General features: G+C 48.5%; 2 protein-coding genes across 2 annotated transcripts in view; both read right to left on the bottom strand.

Annotated features, from left to right (window-relative positions):
- Positions 1-1890, bottom strand: part of ppp4r1 (protein phosphatase 4, regulatory subunit 1) — a 62575-nt gene extending 60685 nt beyond the window's left edge. Inside the window, exons 1-2 of the mRNA XM_056299670.1 lie at positions 1602-1890; positions 1458-1493 (exon numbers count right to left, since the gene is read on the bottom strand). Coding sequence (XP_056155645.1) covers positions 1458-1493; positions 1602-1608 — 43 coding nt within the window. The 5' untranslated portion in view covers positions 1609-1890. The remainder of the gene's footprint in view (positions 1-1457; positions 1494-1601) is intronic.
- A 9181-nt stretch (positions 1891-11071) lies between these two features.
- Positions 11072-15752, bottom strand: part of LOC130129680 (protein 4.1-like) — a gene marked incomplete at its 3' end in the record, with an annotated part of 176054 nt that continues 171373 nt past the window's right edge. The window contains exon 25 of the mRNA XM_056299267.1: positions 11072-11123. Coding sequence (XP_056155242.1) covers positions 11072-11123 — 52 coding nt within the window. The remainder of the gene's footprint in view (positions 11124-15752) is intronic.

The raw sequence follows: 15752 nt of genomic DNA, 5'->3' as shown, positions 1-15752 counted from the left end.
CAAAGGGTCCCCAAGAAACAGGGACCAATTTTAACTTCACACTAGAGCCACCTTCATTGACCAGAGTCCCCCCGGGGAAGAAAGAGACAGACGGACAGTCCAAATACGACACAGACACGTTGGAATTAAAAGCTAAGCAACACCTCAGCAGAGTCCAGTTAGCATCTTAGCTAGTGCTAACCCTGGAGCCTGCTGGAGACAGTCCAGTCCGCAAGATAGGCAGTCAGCAAGACACACAGTTATTCAAGATAGTCAGTCTGCCAGTCAGCAAAACAGACAGACAGTTAAGACCGACAGTTAGTCAGACAGCAAGACAGTCAGTCACCAAGAGAGCCAGTCAGAAAGGTCAGTCAGTAAGCCAGTCAGAAAGACAGACAACCTATCAACAGTCACCAAGAGAGCCAGTCAGAAAGGTCAGTCAGTAAGCCAGTCAGAAGGACAGACAACCTATCAACAGTCACCAAGAGAGCCAGTCAGAAAGGTCAGTCAGTAAGCCAGTCAGGACAGACAACCTATCAACAGTCACCAAGAGAGCCAGTCAGAAAGGTCAGTCAGTAAGCCAGTCAGAAGGACAGACAACCTATCAACAGTCACCAAGAGAGCCAGTCAGAAAGGTCAGTCAGTAAGCCAGTCAGGACAGACAACCTATCAACAGTCACCAAGAGAGCCAGTCAGAAAGGTCAGTCAGTAAGCCAGTCAGAAAGACAGACAACCTATCAACAGTCACCAAGAGAGCCAGTCAGAAAGGTCAGTCAGTAAGCCAGTCAGAAGGACAGACAACCTATCAACAGTCACCAAGAGAGCCAGTCAGAAAGGTCAGTCAGTAAGCCAGTCAGGACAGACAACCTATCAACAGTCACCAAGAGAGCCAGTCAGAAAGGTCAGTCAGTAAGCCAGTCAGAAGGACAGACAACCTATCAACAGTCACCAAGAGAGCCAGTCAGAAAGGTCAGTCAGTAAGCCAGTCAGAAGGACAGACAACCTATCAACAGTCACCAAGAGAGCCAGTCAGAAAGGTCAGTCAGTAAGCCAGTCAGAAGGACAGACAACCTATCAACAGTCACCAAGAAGCAGGGAAACAAAAGCAGGCACCTAACACTTCCTGAAGAGGGGCGACTGAGGCGGATGTGTAGAAACCCGCTGAGCGGGTTCACTCTTCAGCCGAGCCCTGGGTTCTGTCACGCGGCTAACGAGCAGAACCGCGGGCGCTACGCTACGGTCCTCCTCCTCCTTCCCTCCCTCCTTCCTCTGGAAGGAAGGAGGAGGACCGTCACGAGTTGGCAGACGGAGGAAGAGGAGAAACGGTGGGAGTTTACATGGAATATGGAGACAGGAGAGGAGAGGAGGGGGGAGGAGGAGAGGAGAGGAGAGGAGGGGAGGAGAGGGGGGGCTAGTTGGATTCGGGGAGAGTTGGAAAGTTGGCAGATTGTCGGGTGGAGTTCGTGCGCGTTACTCACGTCCGTCCAGCTCCTCGTCCTGCAGCAACGACAAGTCTGCAAAACACACAAAACCTTTCACAATCCCGCAGCCTGCAGATTCTAACCTCGTTCAAGTGCTAGAAACTATTTTCTAGAGGAACTATAAAAACTAGAGCCACATACCCGCCATCTTGGTCTTGGTGTTACATGTAAAAATGTCCTACCCTGGAGGAGGAACAACAGGCCGGGGAAGGAGTTCCGCGCGCACCCAGACGGGAAACCCGCAACACGTGGTTCTGACCGGGTTTACAGCACGTGTACGTAACCACACGTCTGATCCACTTACACGTAGTGTTGCTGCTGCTGTCTGAACAACATGACGTCATGTCTACCCATAGTTTAATGGCTCAACATGTTCACTTCATTCATGATAAATCCAGAAGAGGGCACCGGAGCCCAGGCAACAGCCGCGGCCTCCCCAACACGCCCGCTGCTTTGTGACGCGACTTCCGGACACTCCGGCGACACAACCCAGCCACTTCCGTTTGGATATGTGGTCGTATCAGCTCCACGAAGAACCCTGCTACAAAACATTTAAAATGTGACAACTCCGTCCCCCAGCTCACTAGGAGTAATATTAATAATAACAATAACAATAATAATAATATCAGCATCTCCTTTGGCCCTGAACCAGAATCCAGTTATTGGACCTACAGATAGACAGCCCGACAGAAACAGACAGACAGACAGACAGATAAATAGACCAACAAGCACAGAGTGTATCAATCTTTTAATTTCATTACATTAGGAAGAGACAGTGGTGGTGATTTAGGTACAGAAATTATAAATAAAACAAAGCATTTCATGAATCTGACACTAGGGGGCGTGGCCCCGCAAACTAATCCAACGCCAGGGGAGGGGTTTAAACTATGAAGGGGCGTGGTCAAAGGTGGAGGGGAGAAACTATTTGGATGACAGGAACTTGGGTGCGTTTGAAATCTCATACTGTCCCCATTCAGCGTAAGCGCCACACGCCGTCATCACGTGCATCACGGGGCATTTCCGGTTTGTACCACGTCGATGGTCTGTGAAGAACTACAGCAACCATGTCAGACATACAAAACAAACCACAAAGCATGTCAGACATAACACACAAAGCACGTCAGATATAACACAAAGCATGTCAGACATAACACACAAAGCACGTCAGACATAACACACAAAGCACGTCAGACATAACACAAAGCATGTCAGACATAACACACAAAGCACGTCAGACAGACATAGGACTGAGTGCCGTTTGTGTGACACATGTAGTGTGAGCGAATAGAGACCCATAAAGAGCAACATGGTAGCCGTGTAATAATAGTAGTGCTTGTGAGTTACTCGACCGTTACTCTCTCCTCTGCTCTGCTCTGCTCTGCTCTGCTCTGCTCTGCTCTCCTCTGCTCTCCTCTCCTCTCCTCTCCTCTCCTCTGCTCTGCTCTGCTCTGCTCTGCTCTCCTCTCCTCTCCTCTCCTCTCCTCTCCTCTCCTCTCCTCTGCTCTGCTCTCCTCTCCTCTGCTCTGCTCTCCTCTCCTCTGCTCTCCTCTGCTCTGCTCTCCTCTGCTCTCCTCTCCTCTGCTCTGCTCTCCTCTCCTCTGCTCTGCTCTGCTCTCCTCTCCTCTCCTCTCCTCTCCTCTGCTCTGCTCTGCTCTCCTCTGCTCTGCTCTCCTCTCCTCTCCTCTGCTCTCCTCTGCTCTGCTCTCCTCTGCTCTCCTCTGCTCTGCTCTCCTCTGCTCTGCTCTGCTCTGCTCTGCTCTCCTCTGCTCTCCTCTCCTCTCCTCTGCTCTGCTCTCCTCTCCTCTCCTCTGCTCTCCTCTCCTCTCCTCTGCTCTGCTCTGCTCTGCTCTCCTCTCCTCTGCTCTCCTCTGCTCTCCTCTCCTCTCCTCTGCTCTCCTCTCCTCTCCTCTCCTCTCCTCTCCTCTGCTCTGCTCTGCTCGCCAGCTCAGCTTTTTAACTGCAGCTAATGGGGGAATATCCATCTTGATGCTGTGCTTTGACACCCGAGTCATTGGGTGAGGAAATAAAATGATGAACCATTTGTTTTGTTTTGGACATATTGGTGCAACAGTACAAAACAATAGCCATGATCATTCAAATATACACATACCGCTGCGTCCTAGTTTACTTACAATGCCATTTCATAAATAAGTAATTACATAATTGGGAAACCTCAGCCAAAGAAATGACGACTACACTGTTTGACTAAAAGTGTTTATTTGGTAAGTGGAAACGCTTGTTCTCCTGGGTTTGGATGTTCTGCCATAGAAGCCTCGTGTCACTGATTTTAACTGATTTACCTACAACACAAATAACCCGCAAGGTACTGGTCTGGGTCTGCCTTTCTGTTAACCACCACAAGACGTGGTCTATAGGCTCCAAGTATAGCTAGCCAGCTACTTGCTAATGCTTACTGCTGGTTCTCAATCAGGTCCTCAGGTGGGAGCAGTAATGCGTGTTTTTTTTATCTTATCTGGTAGTTTACTCTGATTAGCACTTAACACTGTCATAATAAATCTAAGCTGTATAGACTGTATATTGTATGTATACATGCATATTCTCTCATGTCCACCTACCTCATGTAGGTATGAAAGTAGTGTGCTAACTTATTTACTGACACATCTCTGCACCATTGCCATCCTCTTTCACCTGCTCTTCCAGGTGTCCAGCCCCCAGTCACGGGGTTTTACACCCGCAACAAGAGTGAGTCACGGGGTTTTACACCCGCAACAAGAGTCACGGGGTTTAACACCCGCAACAAGAGTGAGTCACGGGGTTTAACACCCGCAACAAGATTGAGTCACGGGGTTTAACACCCGCAACAAGAGTCACGGGGTTTTACACCCGCAACAAGAGTCACGGGGTTTTACACCCGCAACAAGAGTGAGTCACGGGGTTTAACACCCGCAACAAGAGTCACGGGGTTTTACACCCGCAACAAGAGTGAGTCACGGGGTTTTACACCCGCAACAAGAGTCACGGGGTTTAACATCCGCAACAAGAGTCACGGGGTTTTACACCCGCAACAAGAGTGAGTCACGGGGTTTTACACCGCAACAAGAGTGAGTCACGGGGTTTTACACCCGCAACAAGAGTGAGTCACGGGGTTTAACAGAAAACCAGCAGTACCGCTGGTACCTGATGACCTGACTTGTACAAACGGTGGTAACTTTAGGTCATAACTCCATGTGCATGTGTCTTAGTGACCTACGTCGTCCTAGTGTCCTTGTGGCTGTGATGTCTTCACGCCATGCCGAGTCTTAAGAGCCAGCAGAGGTCTGTAGTTCTGGGGAGTGGGCACTGTTTGAGCACTGTTTGACCTACAGATGAAAAGGTTCCTCGTTACTCCAGTGTGGAGTGCATGCTCATCAAGTGTGAAGTATTCAACATACAAGTATGTCATTACAAACGCTTCCTGTTCCTGTATCCTCTAAGCCCCGCCCATTTCCGTACCTTCCCCCGGCTGACGAATGAGGAGACCCAATTAATTAAGTTAGAAAAACATTTCAATGAATAAATAGACATGAACAAAGGTAAGACAATGGCACATTACTACTGCATTGTGGGTAAATACACAGCTGGTGTTGTGGCTCTAGCAAACATACTATTTTACATTTAAGAAAAAAAACAGGCATCATTCTATTCAGCTCGGTTCTCAAGTAGCTTCTAGTTTCCGGTTCCGCTGGTCACATGACCGCTGTCACATGACCACTGTCACATGAGCAGCACAGGAAAGGTCCGTCATTTAAACAGATTTACAAAAACGCATTAAACCAGGGGTGTCAAATCAGAAGAAACTGCTGATTAACTTTGAAAGCTAATTAATTGAAGGGGATGCGACCAGTCAGCTGTGTTGGTTTGTGTCTGGTCTGCCGTAAACCAGGCAGCTGTGTTGGTTTGTGTCTGGTCTGCCGTAAACCAGGCAGCTGTGTTGGTTTGTGTCTGGTCTGCCGTAAACCAGTCAGCTGTGTTGGTTTGTGTCTGGTCTGCCGTCGACGTGGAAGTTAAGAGCGTTACCTCTGCTGGAAATGAGGCTCCACAGTTCAGTAGCAAAAACTGGAAGTACTGGAAATATGGGTGATAAAGAACGGATAAAGTACTCAGAAGCAGTAATATGGGTGATAAAGAACGGATAAAGTACTCAGAAGCAGTAATATGGGTGATAAAGAACGGATAAAGCACTCAGAAGCAGCAAACATCCTGCTCGTTTCTGTGTGCTGGCTTGGCTGTAAACCAGAGGCGATGGTCCCCAAGTTCAGAACACAAAACCAGTATCTGCGGTGGACTGTCCCCGGCCTGCTGGGCGTCTGTCTCGTCTGACCAGCGTCATGAGACAGACGCCGTGTCCGACAGACACTCAAAGGTATCGAACCTATTCAGCCAAAACTGCTGCCTTGCAGAAAATGTAGTGACATCGTGAAGAGCGGTGATACTAACGCTAACAGTACTAACGCTAACTTTAGCAGTTGTGATGCTAACGCTGGCGTTAGCAGATGTGATGCTAACGCTAACATTACTAACGCTAACTTTAGCAGTTGTGATGCTAACGCTGGCGTTAGCAGATGTGATGCTAACGCTAACATTACTAACGCTAACTTTAGCAGTTGTGATGCTAACGCTGGCGTTAGCTGATGTGATGCTAACGCTAACTTTAGCAGTTGGGAGGCTAACGCTAACACAGCAGTTGTGACGCTAACGCTGACGTTAGCAGATGTGATGCTAGCGCTAACTTTAGCAGTTGGGACGCTAACGCTAACTTTAGCAGATGTGATGCTAACGCTAACTTTAGCAGTTGGGACGCTAACGCTGGCGTTAGCAGTTGTGTCTGAGTAAGCAAAACGAGCCCCGTTAATGTCAATCTGCAGGGAAGAGTCCTGGACACTGCGTGTGTGTGTGTGCGCGTGTGTGTGTGTGTGTGTGAGAGACAAAAGAGTGACAGAGGAGAGCCTGAGTATGTTTTTATACATCTGTCTGTCAAATTAGGTGAGTGTAAATGTTACACACACACACACACACACATATATATATATATGGTTTGTGTGTGTTTGTTGTGTAAGGTTGTGAAATAGGAGTGAAAATCTATGGGTATTAATTTATGTGTACATGCATGTGGAAATATGTGTATACGCGTACATGTGCTAGCACAGATGTGTGTGTGTGCGTGTGTTGTTGAGAACAAGTGTATATCTGTGTGTGTGTGTGTGTGTGTGTCTGTGTCTGTGTCTGTGTGTGTGCGTGTGTTGTTGAGAACAAGTGTATATCTGTGTGTGTGTGTGTGTGTGTGTGTGTGTGTGTGTGTGTGTGTGTGTGTGTGTGTGTGTGTGTGTTCTTGAGAACAAGTGTATATCTGTGTGTGTGTGTGTGTGTGTGTGCGTGTGTTCTTGAGAACAAGTGTATATCTGTGTGTGTGTGTGCGTGTGTTCTTGTGAACAAGTGTATATCTGTGTGTGTGTGTGTGCGTGTGTTCTTGTGAACAAGTGTATATCTGTGTGTGTGTGTGTGTGTGTGTGTTCTTGTGAACAAGTGTATATCTGTGTGTATGTGTGTGTGTGTTCTTGAGAACAAGTATATATCTGTGTGTGTGTGTGTGTGTTCTTGAGAACAAGTGTGTGTGGGTGTGTGTGTGTGTGTGTGTGTGTTCGTGAAAGTGAGTGTGTATATCCATCTATAAAGTAAATGCTAATTTCCCAAATTGTCCAGGCGGTGGCCCTGTTGAGTCTTTGTCCTTATTTGCTCCTTGGTCTGGACTGAATCTCCCACAATGCAAAAGCTGATCAAGGCTTCAATCCTGAAAGAAAAACAGCCCATAATAATCAGTTGTTTCTGAAAGAAGAACAAAAATAGAACACAACAGACTAGAGGTCAACAGAGCAGAAGCCGATAGAACTAAGCAGAACAGATGTGTTTTTATTCTGAGATACGTGATTGGTCCCCGTAGGGAAGTTACGCTCTGCATGTAAGCCATGCTAGCTGTGTAGCTAGGAGCAGTGGGCAGCCGCCGTGCAGCACCCAGGGACCACCTCCAGTTGGTCTCGCCATGCCTCGGTCAGGGGCACAGACAGGAATGTTAACCCTAACATGCATGTCTTTTTCATGGTGGTGGGGGAAACCCGAGCACCCGGAGAAAACCCACCACAGACACGGGGAGAAGATGCAAACTCCACACGGAAAGGACCTGGGATGACCCCCAAGGTTGGACAACCCCGGGGTTTGAACTGGGGGCCTTCTTGCTGTGAGGCAACAGTGCCACCGTACCTCCCAAGATCCATTTCATATATATATATATATATATATATATATATATATATATAGCCTATATACATATATGATGCTTACTTTAGGCAAGGCAAGGCAAATTTATTTGTAAAGCACCTTATCATTGCAAAGGCCATTCAAAGTGCTATACAGGCAAAAGATGAGAAAAAACAAGTAAAAGTTAAGTGAAATTAAATTATTGACTCATTCCTGCCAGCAAACAGTAAACCAAACAGCATATATGAAAACAAGAGTGAATAACAGATTGGAAAGTAGAGTTGAGTCGGTTTCTGGGCTACCAGTCTGGTTCGATGTACGAGCTTAAACTGGTTTGATTTTATGCAAACCGACTGACCCACTGTTTGCCAGTATGACACAAAATAGCCTACTGCAGCAAGCAACCTGTGCCGACGGGTCCCGGCGCTAAATTCAACTTGTATTGCATTAGTAATGATAAAAAGCAATGTGACAAGATGATTAACATAATATCTTTGTTTCTAAACAAACTAACGGAACCACTAGAGTCTGACACGCCATGCCCAGTGTGTAGAGCCGAGCCGAGCAGTAGCATGCAGGGCAAAAGCGCCATTTATGCCGAGCGAGCTGAGGCAACAAGGTGGTCAAATGTCAGCAGAGATGGGATGAGCACGGGGCACAGTGTGTTTATTTACTTTGTTTGGGGGTGACGAGAGACACGAGACATGAACCCAGCCACTGAGGATGCACAAGCCAGTGCATTCTTAGTGTCGGTCCCAAGCCTGGATAAATGTGGAGGGTTGTGTGTCAGGAAGGGCATCCAGCATAAAATCTTTGCCAAATCAAATATGCAGATCATGAAGCAGATTTGCATACCGGATCGATCAAGGCCCAGGTTACCAGCAACCGCCACTGGTACTGTTAACCAGCAGGGGGCTGGTGGAAACTATGCTACTGTTGGGCGAAGGAGAAGGAGAGGGAGAAGGAGAATTAGAGGGGGAAGGCATGTCCAGAGACAGCGGGAGAGGAGAAAGGGTAAGAGTGCAGTGGTGAGCCAGAACTCTGAATGTTGGCACTATGACTGGTAAAGGGAGAGAGCTGGCTGACATGATGGAGAGAAGAAAGGTAGGCATACTGTGTGTGCAAGAGACCAGGTGGAAGGGGAGTAAGGCCAGGAGTATCGGAGGTGGGTTCAAACTCTTCTACCATGGTGTGAATGGGAGGAGAAATGGGGTAGGGGTCATTCTGAAGGGAGAGTATGTCAAGAGTGTGCTGGAGGTGAAGAGAGTGTCAGACAGAGTGATGAGTATGAAGCTGGAAATTGAAGGTGTACTGCTGAATGTTATCAGTGCATATGCCCCGCAAGTTGGGTGTGAGATGGAAGAGAAAGAAGAATTCTGGAGTCAGTTGGACGACATGGTGGAGAGGGTACCCAAGGAGGAGAGAGGGGTGATTGGAGCGGACTTCAATGGACATGTTGGTGAAGGAAACAGAGGTGATGAGGAGGTGATGGGAAGGTATGGAGTCAAGAAGAGAAATGTGGAAGGACAGATGGTGGTGGATTTTGTGAAAAGGATGGAAATGGATGTGGTGAATACATATTTCCAGAAGAGAGAGGAACACACGGTGACGTACAAGAGTGGAGGATGTGCACACAGGTGGACTAGAGAGTTGCCAGATGGCTGGGCAAGCACTGCAGAAATAGTGAGGGAGACAGCTAGGAAGGTACTTGGTGTGTCATCAGGACAGAGGAAGGAAGACAAGGAGACTTGGTGGTGGAATGAGGAAGTACAGCAAATTATACAGAGGAAGAGGTTGGCAAAGAAGAAGTGGGATAGTCAGAGCGATGAAGAACATAAACCGGAGTACAAGGAGATGCAGTGTAAAGTGAAGAGAGAGGTGGCAAAGGAAAAGGTGTATGGTGAGTTGTATGACAGGTTAGCACTAAGGAAGAAGAAAAGGACTTGTACCGATTGGCTAGACAGAGGGACCGAGCTGCGAAGGATGTGCAGCAGGTTAGGGTGATGAAGGATGGAGATGGAAATGTTCTGAGAAGCAAGAAGAGTGTGTCGAGAAGGTGGAAGGAGTACTTTGAGGGGCTGATGAATGAAGAAAATGAGAGAGAGAGAAGGTTGGATGATGTGGGGATAGTGAATCAGGAAGTTCAGTGGATTAGCAAGGAGGAAGTGAGGGCAGCTATGAAGAGGATGAAGAGTGGAAAGGCAGTTGGTCCTGATGACATACCTGTGGAGGCATGGAGGTGTTTAGGAGAGATGGCAGTGGGGTTTTTAACTAGATTGTTTAACACAATCCTGGAAAGTGAGAGGATGTCTGAGGAGTGGAGAAGAAGCATACTGGTACCGATTTTCAAGAACAAGGGCGATGTGCAGAACTGCAGCAACTACAGAGGTATAAAGTTGATCAGCCACAGCATGAAGATATGGGAAAGAGTAATAGAAGCTAGGTTAAGAGGAGGAGAGGTGATGATTAGCGAGCAGCAGTGTGGTTTCATGCCATGAAAGAGCACCACAGATGCGGTGTTTGCTTTGAGAATGTTGATGGAGAAGAATAGAGAAGGCCAGAAGGAGTTACATTGTGTCTTTGTAGATTTAGAGAAAGCATATGACAGAGTGCCGAGAGAGGAGGTGTGGTATTGTATGAGGGAGTCAGGAGTTGCAGAGAAGTATGTAGGAGTGGTGCAGGATATGTATGAGGGAAGTGTGACAGTGGTGAGGTGTGTGGTTGGAATGACAGATGGGTTCAAGGTGGAGGTGGGATTACATCAAGGATCGGCTCTGAGCCCTTTCTTGTTTGCAATGGTGATGGACAGGTTGATGGAGGAGACCAGGCAGGAGTCTCCATGGACGATGATGTTTGTGGATGACATTGTGATCTGTAGTGAGAGTAGGGTGCAGGTGGAGGAGAGCCTGGAGAGGTGGAGGTATGCACTGGAGAGAAGAGGAATGAAAGTCAGTAGGAGCAAGACGGAATACATATGTGTGAATGTGAGGGAGGACAGTGGAATGGTGAGGATGCAAGGAGTGGAGGTGATGAAGGTGTAGGAGTTTAAATGCTTGGGGTCAACTGTCCAAAGTAACGGGGAGTGCAGGAGAGAGGTGAAGAAGAGAGTGCAGGCAGGGTGGAGTGGGTGGAGAAGAGTGTCAGGAGTGATGTGTGACAGAAGGGTACCAGCAAGAGTTAAAGGGAAGGTTTACCAGATGGTAGTGAGACCAGCTATGTTATATGGTGTGGAGACAGTGGCACTGATGAAAAGACAGGAGGTGGAGCTGGAGGTGGCAGAGTTAAAGATGATAAGATTTTCATTGGGAGTGATGAAGAAGGACAGGATTAGGAAGGAGTATATTAGAGGGACAGCTCAGGTTGGACGGTTTGGAGACAAAGCAAGAGAGACAAGATTGAGATGGTTTGGACATGTGTGGAGGAGAGATGCTGGGTATACTGGGAGAAGGATGCTGAATATGGAGCTGCCAGGGAAGAGGAGAAGAGGAAGGACAAAGAGGAGGTTTATGGATGTGGTGAGAGAGGACATGCAGGTGGCTGGTGTGACAGAGGAAGATGCAGAGGACAGGAAGAGATGGAGATGGGTGATCTGCTGTGGCGCCCCCTAACGGGAGCAGCTGAAAGTAGTAGTAGTAGTAGTAGTAGTAGTAGTAGTAGTAGTGGTAGTAGTAGTAGTAGTAGTGGTAGTAGTAGTAGTAGTAGTAGTAGTAGTAGTAGTAGTAGTGAGACGAGACATGGCAGTGTTAGTGAAAACAAAAACTGCGCCAATATGGGAACATTTCAGACACGATGCCGAAGAAAGAGGTGAGCCAGAAAACAGATGTGTGTTTGTGAGATTTTGATATTTTGATTATTAGATATTTTGTCAAGTTGCAATAGGCTACGGTCACACACAAAATTTGTATTTTGTTTTGCTTAACGTGGGCAGTGAAGGATGTGACACACACGGAAATCAGTTTTCTGTTTTGTAGTTGGTTTGGGAAGTTGTTGGTTTTGCGATGGAAAAATGTACACTGAAGTCCAGAGAAAGTCAAATAGATGTTTTCACTTAATTGTGTCACTTGTACATGTTATCATAGTTTTATGGAAAAATACGGAGGAAGAACATTAGTGTACAAGTTATATTTATATAACGAGAAATATGAATTGATGTTATTAATACATTTTCGATTTATTTACATTCAGTGCCAATCTCCTGACTCACTGCCAGCCGGGCAGCTTCTCTCTTGTGGGGCAGTTTGTAGTTTTCACTGGAAATGTCGTACAATACTGGCTGGTTAGACACTGCAACAATCAACATCTCCTCCACCCTGGCTCGCTCGCAAAACTACAGCCAGTTACAGCCAAGTGGGCTCAACCACACACACCTCTTCATTGATATTGGTTGCGGCTTTCAAGTCGCCGGTAGAAGTTCACTCAAGTTGAACTCCTCGCCACCGGAAGCCAATTTTATTTATTTATTTTACTTCTTTATTATACAAACAAAATCTGGCCATAACAATAACAAATTAGCAAATAGTACAATTCAGACTGAGCTATTACACATTTTTTAGTATTTCACAAAACAGTGAAAAAAATTAAAAAATAAATAATAATAAAATAAAAACCCATCCGACAATCATCACCTTAATGTGGTGGAGGGGTTTGTGTGTCCTGGTGATCCTGGGAGCTGTGTTGTTGGGGCAATAGCCCCTGGCAGGGTCTCCGAAGGCAAACTGGTCCCAGGGGAAGGGCCAGACTAAAAGCGATTCCCAAAAAAAACCAATGAATTTACACCAGCAGAGTCATAGCACCGCGTGCGGAAAAGGGAAACCGGGGCCCCCTCCTGGAGCCAGACCTGGGAAGGGAGCTTGCCGGCGAGCGTCTGGTAGTCAGGCCTTGGCCCAAGGGGCCCAGTTGGGCCCAGCCCGAATAAACAACATGGAGCCACCACCCAATGGACCCACCACACGAAGTGATGAGCATTTGGGTAGGGTGCAGTGAGGACCGGGCAGCAGGCAAAGGCAAGGACCGGGGTGTGCTGACTTCCAGCATCGCAGACTGGTCCTTGGGATGTGGAATATCCTGAGCTGGTGTGGGAGGTGGAGCGGTACAGACTAGATATAGTTGGGCTCACCTCCACACATAGCATGGGCTCTGGTACCAAACTAATGGAGAGGGTCTGGACTCATTACTTTTCCGGAGTTGGCCAAGGTGACAGGCGCCGGGTGCCGCCGTGTTGGAGTTCTCCCCGGGGAATGAGAGGGTTGCCTCTATATGACTGCGAGCCGCTGGGGGAAAGGCTCTGACTGTTGTGTGTGCTTATGCACTGAATAGCAGTTTGAAGTCTCTGGCCTTCTTGGAGTCTCTGGGTGGTGTCCTGGATAGGGCTCCGCCTCGGGACTCTGTAGTTCTGTTGGGGGACTTCAACGCTCACGTGGGCAATGATGGAGAAACCTGGGGGGGCGTGACTGGGACGAATGGCCTCCCCGAGTGGTGTCTTGTTATTGGACTTCTGTGCGAGTCGTGGATTGGCCATAACAAACACTATGTTCGAACATAAGGTAGTTCATAAGTGTACTTGGTACCAGAACAACTTAGGCCAAAGATCGATGACAGACTTTGTGGTCATATCATGAGATCTGTGGCTGTATGTTTTGGACACTCGGGTGAAGAGAGGAGCAGAGCTGTCAACTGATCACCAGCTGGTGGTGAGTTGGATCAGATGGCGGGGAAGGCTGCCGGACAGACCTGGCAAACCCAAACGTGTAGTGAGGGTGAACTGGGAACGTCTGGTGGAGGCCTCTGCCCATGAGGTCTTCAACTCCCACCTCCGGAAGAAGTTCTCGTGTATGCCGAGGGAGGCTGGGGACATGAAGTCTGAGTGGGCCATATTCAAAGCTTCTATTGCAGATGTGGCAGGCAGGAGCTGTGGTCATAAGGTTATCGGTGCCAGACGAGGCGGCAACCTAAGAACCGACTAATGGACATCGACGGTGAGGGGAGCCGTCAGGCTGAAGAAGGAGGCCTTTCAGACTTGGTTGGCACAGGGGTTTCCTGAAGCAGCAGACAGGCACCGGGAGGCCAGAAGGGCTACCGCTTTGGCAGTCGCGGAAGCAAAAATTTGGGTGTGGGAGGAGTTTGGCGAGGCTATGGAGGAGGACTTTCGGTTGGCCTCGAGGAAGTTCTGGCAAACCATCCGGCGACTCAGGAAAGGGAAGCAGGGCTTGACTCAGGCTGTGTTCAGCCGGGGAGGAGAACTGTTGACCCGAACTGGGGATGTTGTCGAGCAGTGGAAAGAACACTTTGAGGAGCTCCTGAACCCAACTAACACGTCCTCAGTGGAGGAGGTAGAGTCTGAAGACTCGGGGGAAGCCCCACACATATCCCTGGCAGAGGTCTCAGAGGTAGTTAAGAAGCTCCTCGGTGGCAAGGCGCCAGGTGTGGATGGGATTCGCCCTGAGATGCTGAAGGCTATGGACATTGTTGGGCTGTCTTGGCTGATACACCTCTTCCGTGTCGCGTGGAGTTGGGGACAGTACCTGTGGAGTGGCAGACTGGGGTGGTGGTTCCCATATTTAAAAAGGGGGGACCGGAGGGTTTGCTCCAATTATCGGGGCATCACATTGCTCAGCCTCCCTAGTAAAGTCTACTCTAGGGTGCTAGAAAGGAGGCTACAACCGATTGTCGAACCACGGATCCAGGAGGAACAATGCGGATTCCGTCCTGGCTGTGGAACAACGGACCAACTCTTTACCCTTGCGGAAGTGCTGAGGGGGGCATGGGCGCTTGACCAACCAGTCTACATGTGTTTTGTGGACTTGGAGAAGGCTTATGACCGTGTACCCCGGGGCACTCTGTGGGGGGTACTGTGGGAGCATGGGGTACCAGGGCAGTTGCTACCGGTTGCCATCCGGTCCTTGTATAACCAAAGTGTGAGAGCTGTGTCCGCATTCTTGGCACAAAAGTCAAACACGTTTTCAGTGGTTGCCAGACCCTGCTAAGGTTGTCCCTTGTCTCCAATTCTGTTTGTGAGATTAATGGACAGGATGTCAAGGTGCAGCCAAGATGAGGAGTGTGTCTGTTTTGGGACCCTCAGAATCGCATCTCTGCTCTTCACAGATGATGTGGTTTTGTTGGCTTCATCAGAACACGACCTGCAGCACGCACCGGGGTGGTTTGCAGCTGAGTGTGAAATGGCCGGGAGGAGAGTCAGCACCTCCCAAGTCTGAGGCCATAGTTCGCTACCAGAAAATGATGGATTGCTCCCCCCGGCCTGGGGATGAGTTGTTGCCTCAAGTGAAGGAGTTCAAGTATCTCGGGGTCTTGTTCACAAGTGAAGGTAGGATGGAGCGGGAGATTGACAGGCAGATTGGTGCAGCATCAGCAGTAATGCGGATGTTGTACCAGACTGATGTGGTGAAGAAGGAAGGCAAAGCTCTCAATTTACCTGTCAATCTTCATTCCACCCCTCAGCTGTGGTCATGAGCTTTGGGTAGTGACCAAAAGGGTGAGTCGCGGATACAAGCGGCTGAAATGAGTTTCCTCTGTAGGGTGTCTGGGCTCAGCCTTAGAGATAGGGTGAGGAGCTCGGACATCCGGAGGGAGCTCGGAGTAGAGCCGCTGCTCCTTCGCATCGAAAGGAGCCAGTTGAGTTTGTGCGGGCATCTGATCAGGATGCCTCCTGGGCACCTTCCTTTGGAGGTTTACCAGGCACGGCCAACTGGGAGGAGACCCCGGGGTAGACCCGGAACTCACTGGAGGGACTACATGTCCAATCTGGCCTGGGAACACCTTGGGATCCCCCAGAAGGAGCTGGAGGGCGTTGCCGGGAAGAGGGACGTCCAGAGTGCCCTACTTAGCTTGCTGCCACCGCGACCCGACCCCAGAGAAGCGGGTGATGATGAATGAATGAACGAATAAATAAATAAAAAGACAAAAAGACAGAGGTCTAATCAGAAATTAATATATGTATGTTTTTGTAAATATTCAAAGCTTGTTTGGTTTGTATAAATTTCAGTGTTTTCTTAAAATGTATTGATTCATTCATGAAGACTAAGA

Source organism: Lampris incognitus, chromosome 19 (genome assembly GCF_029633865.1).
Source record: "Lampris incognitus isolate fLamInc1 chromosome 19, fLamInc1.hap2, whole genome shotgun sequence".
Taxonomy (NCBI): domain Eukaryota; kingdom Metazoa; phylum Chordata; class Actinopteri; order Lampriformes; family Lampridae; genus Lampris; species Lampris incognitus.
This window is presented reverse-complemented; position numbering and strand designations above follow the sequence as displayed.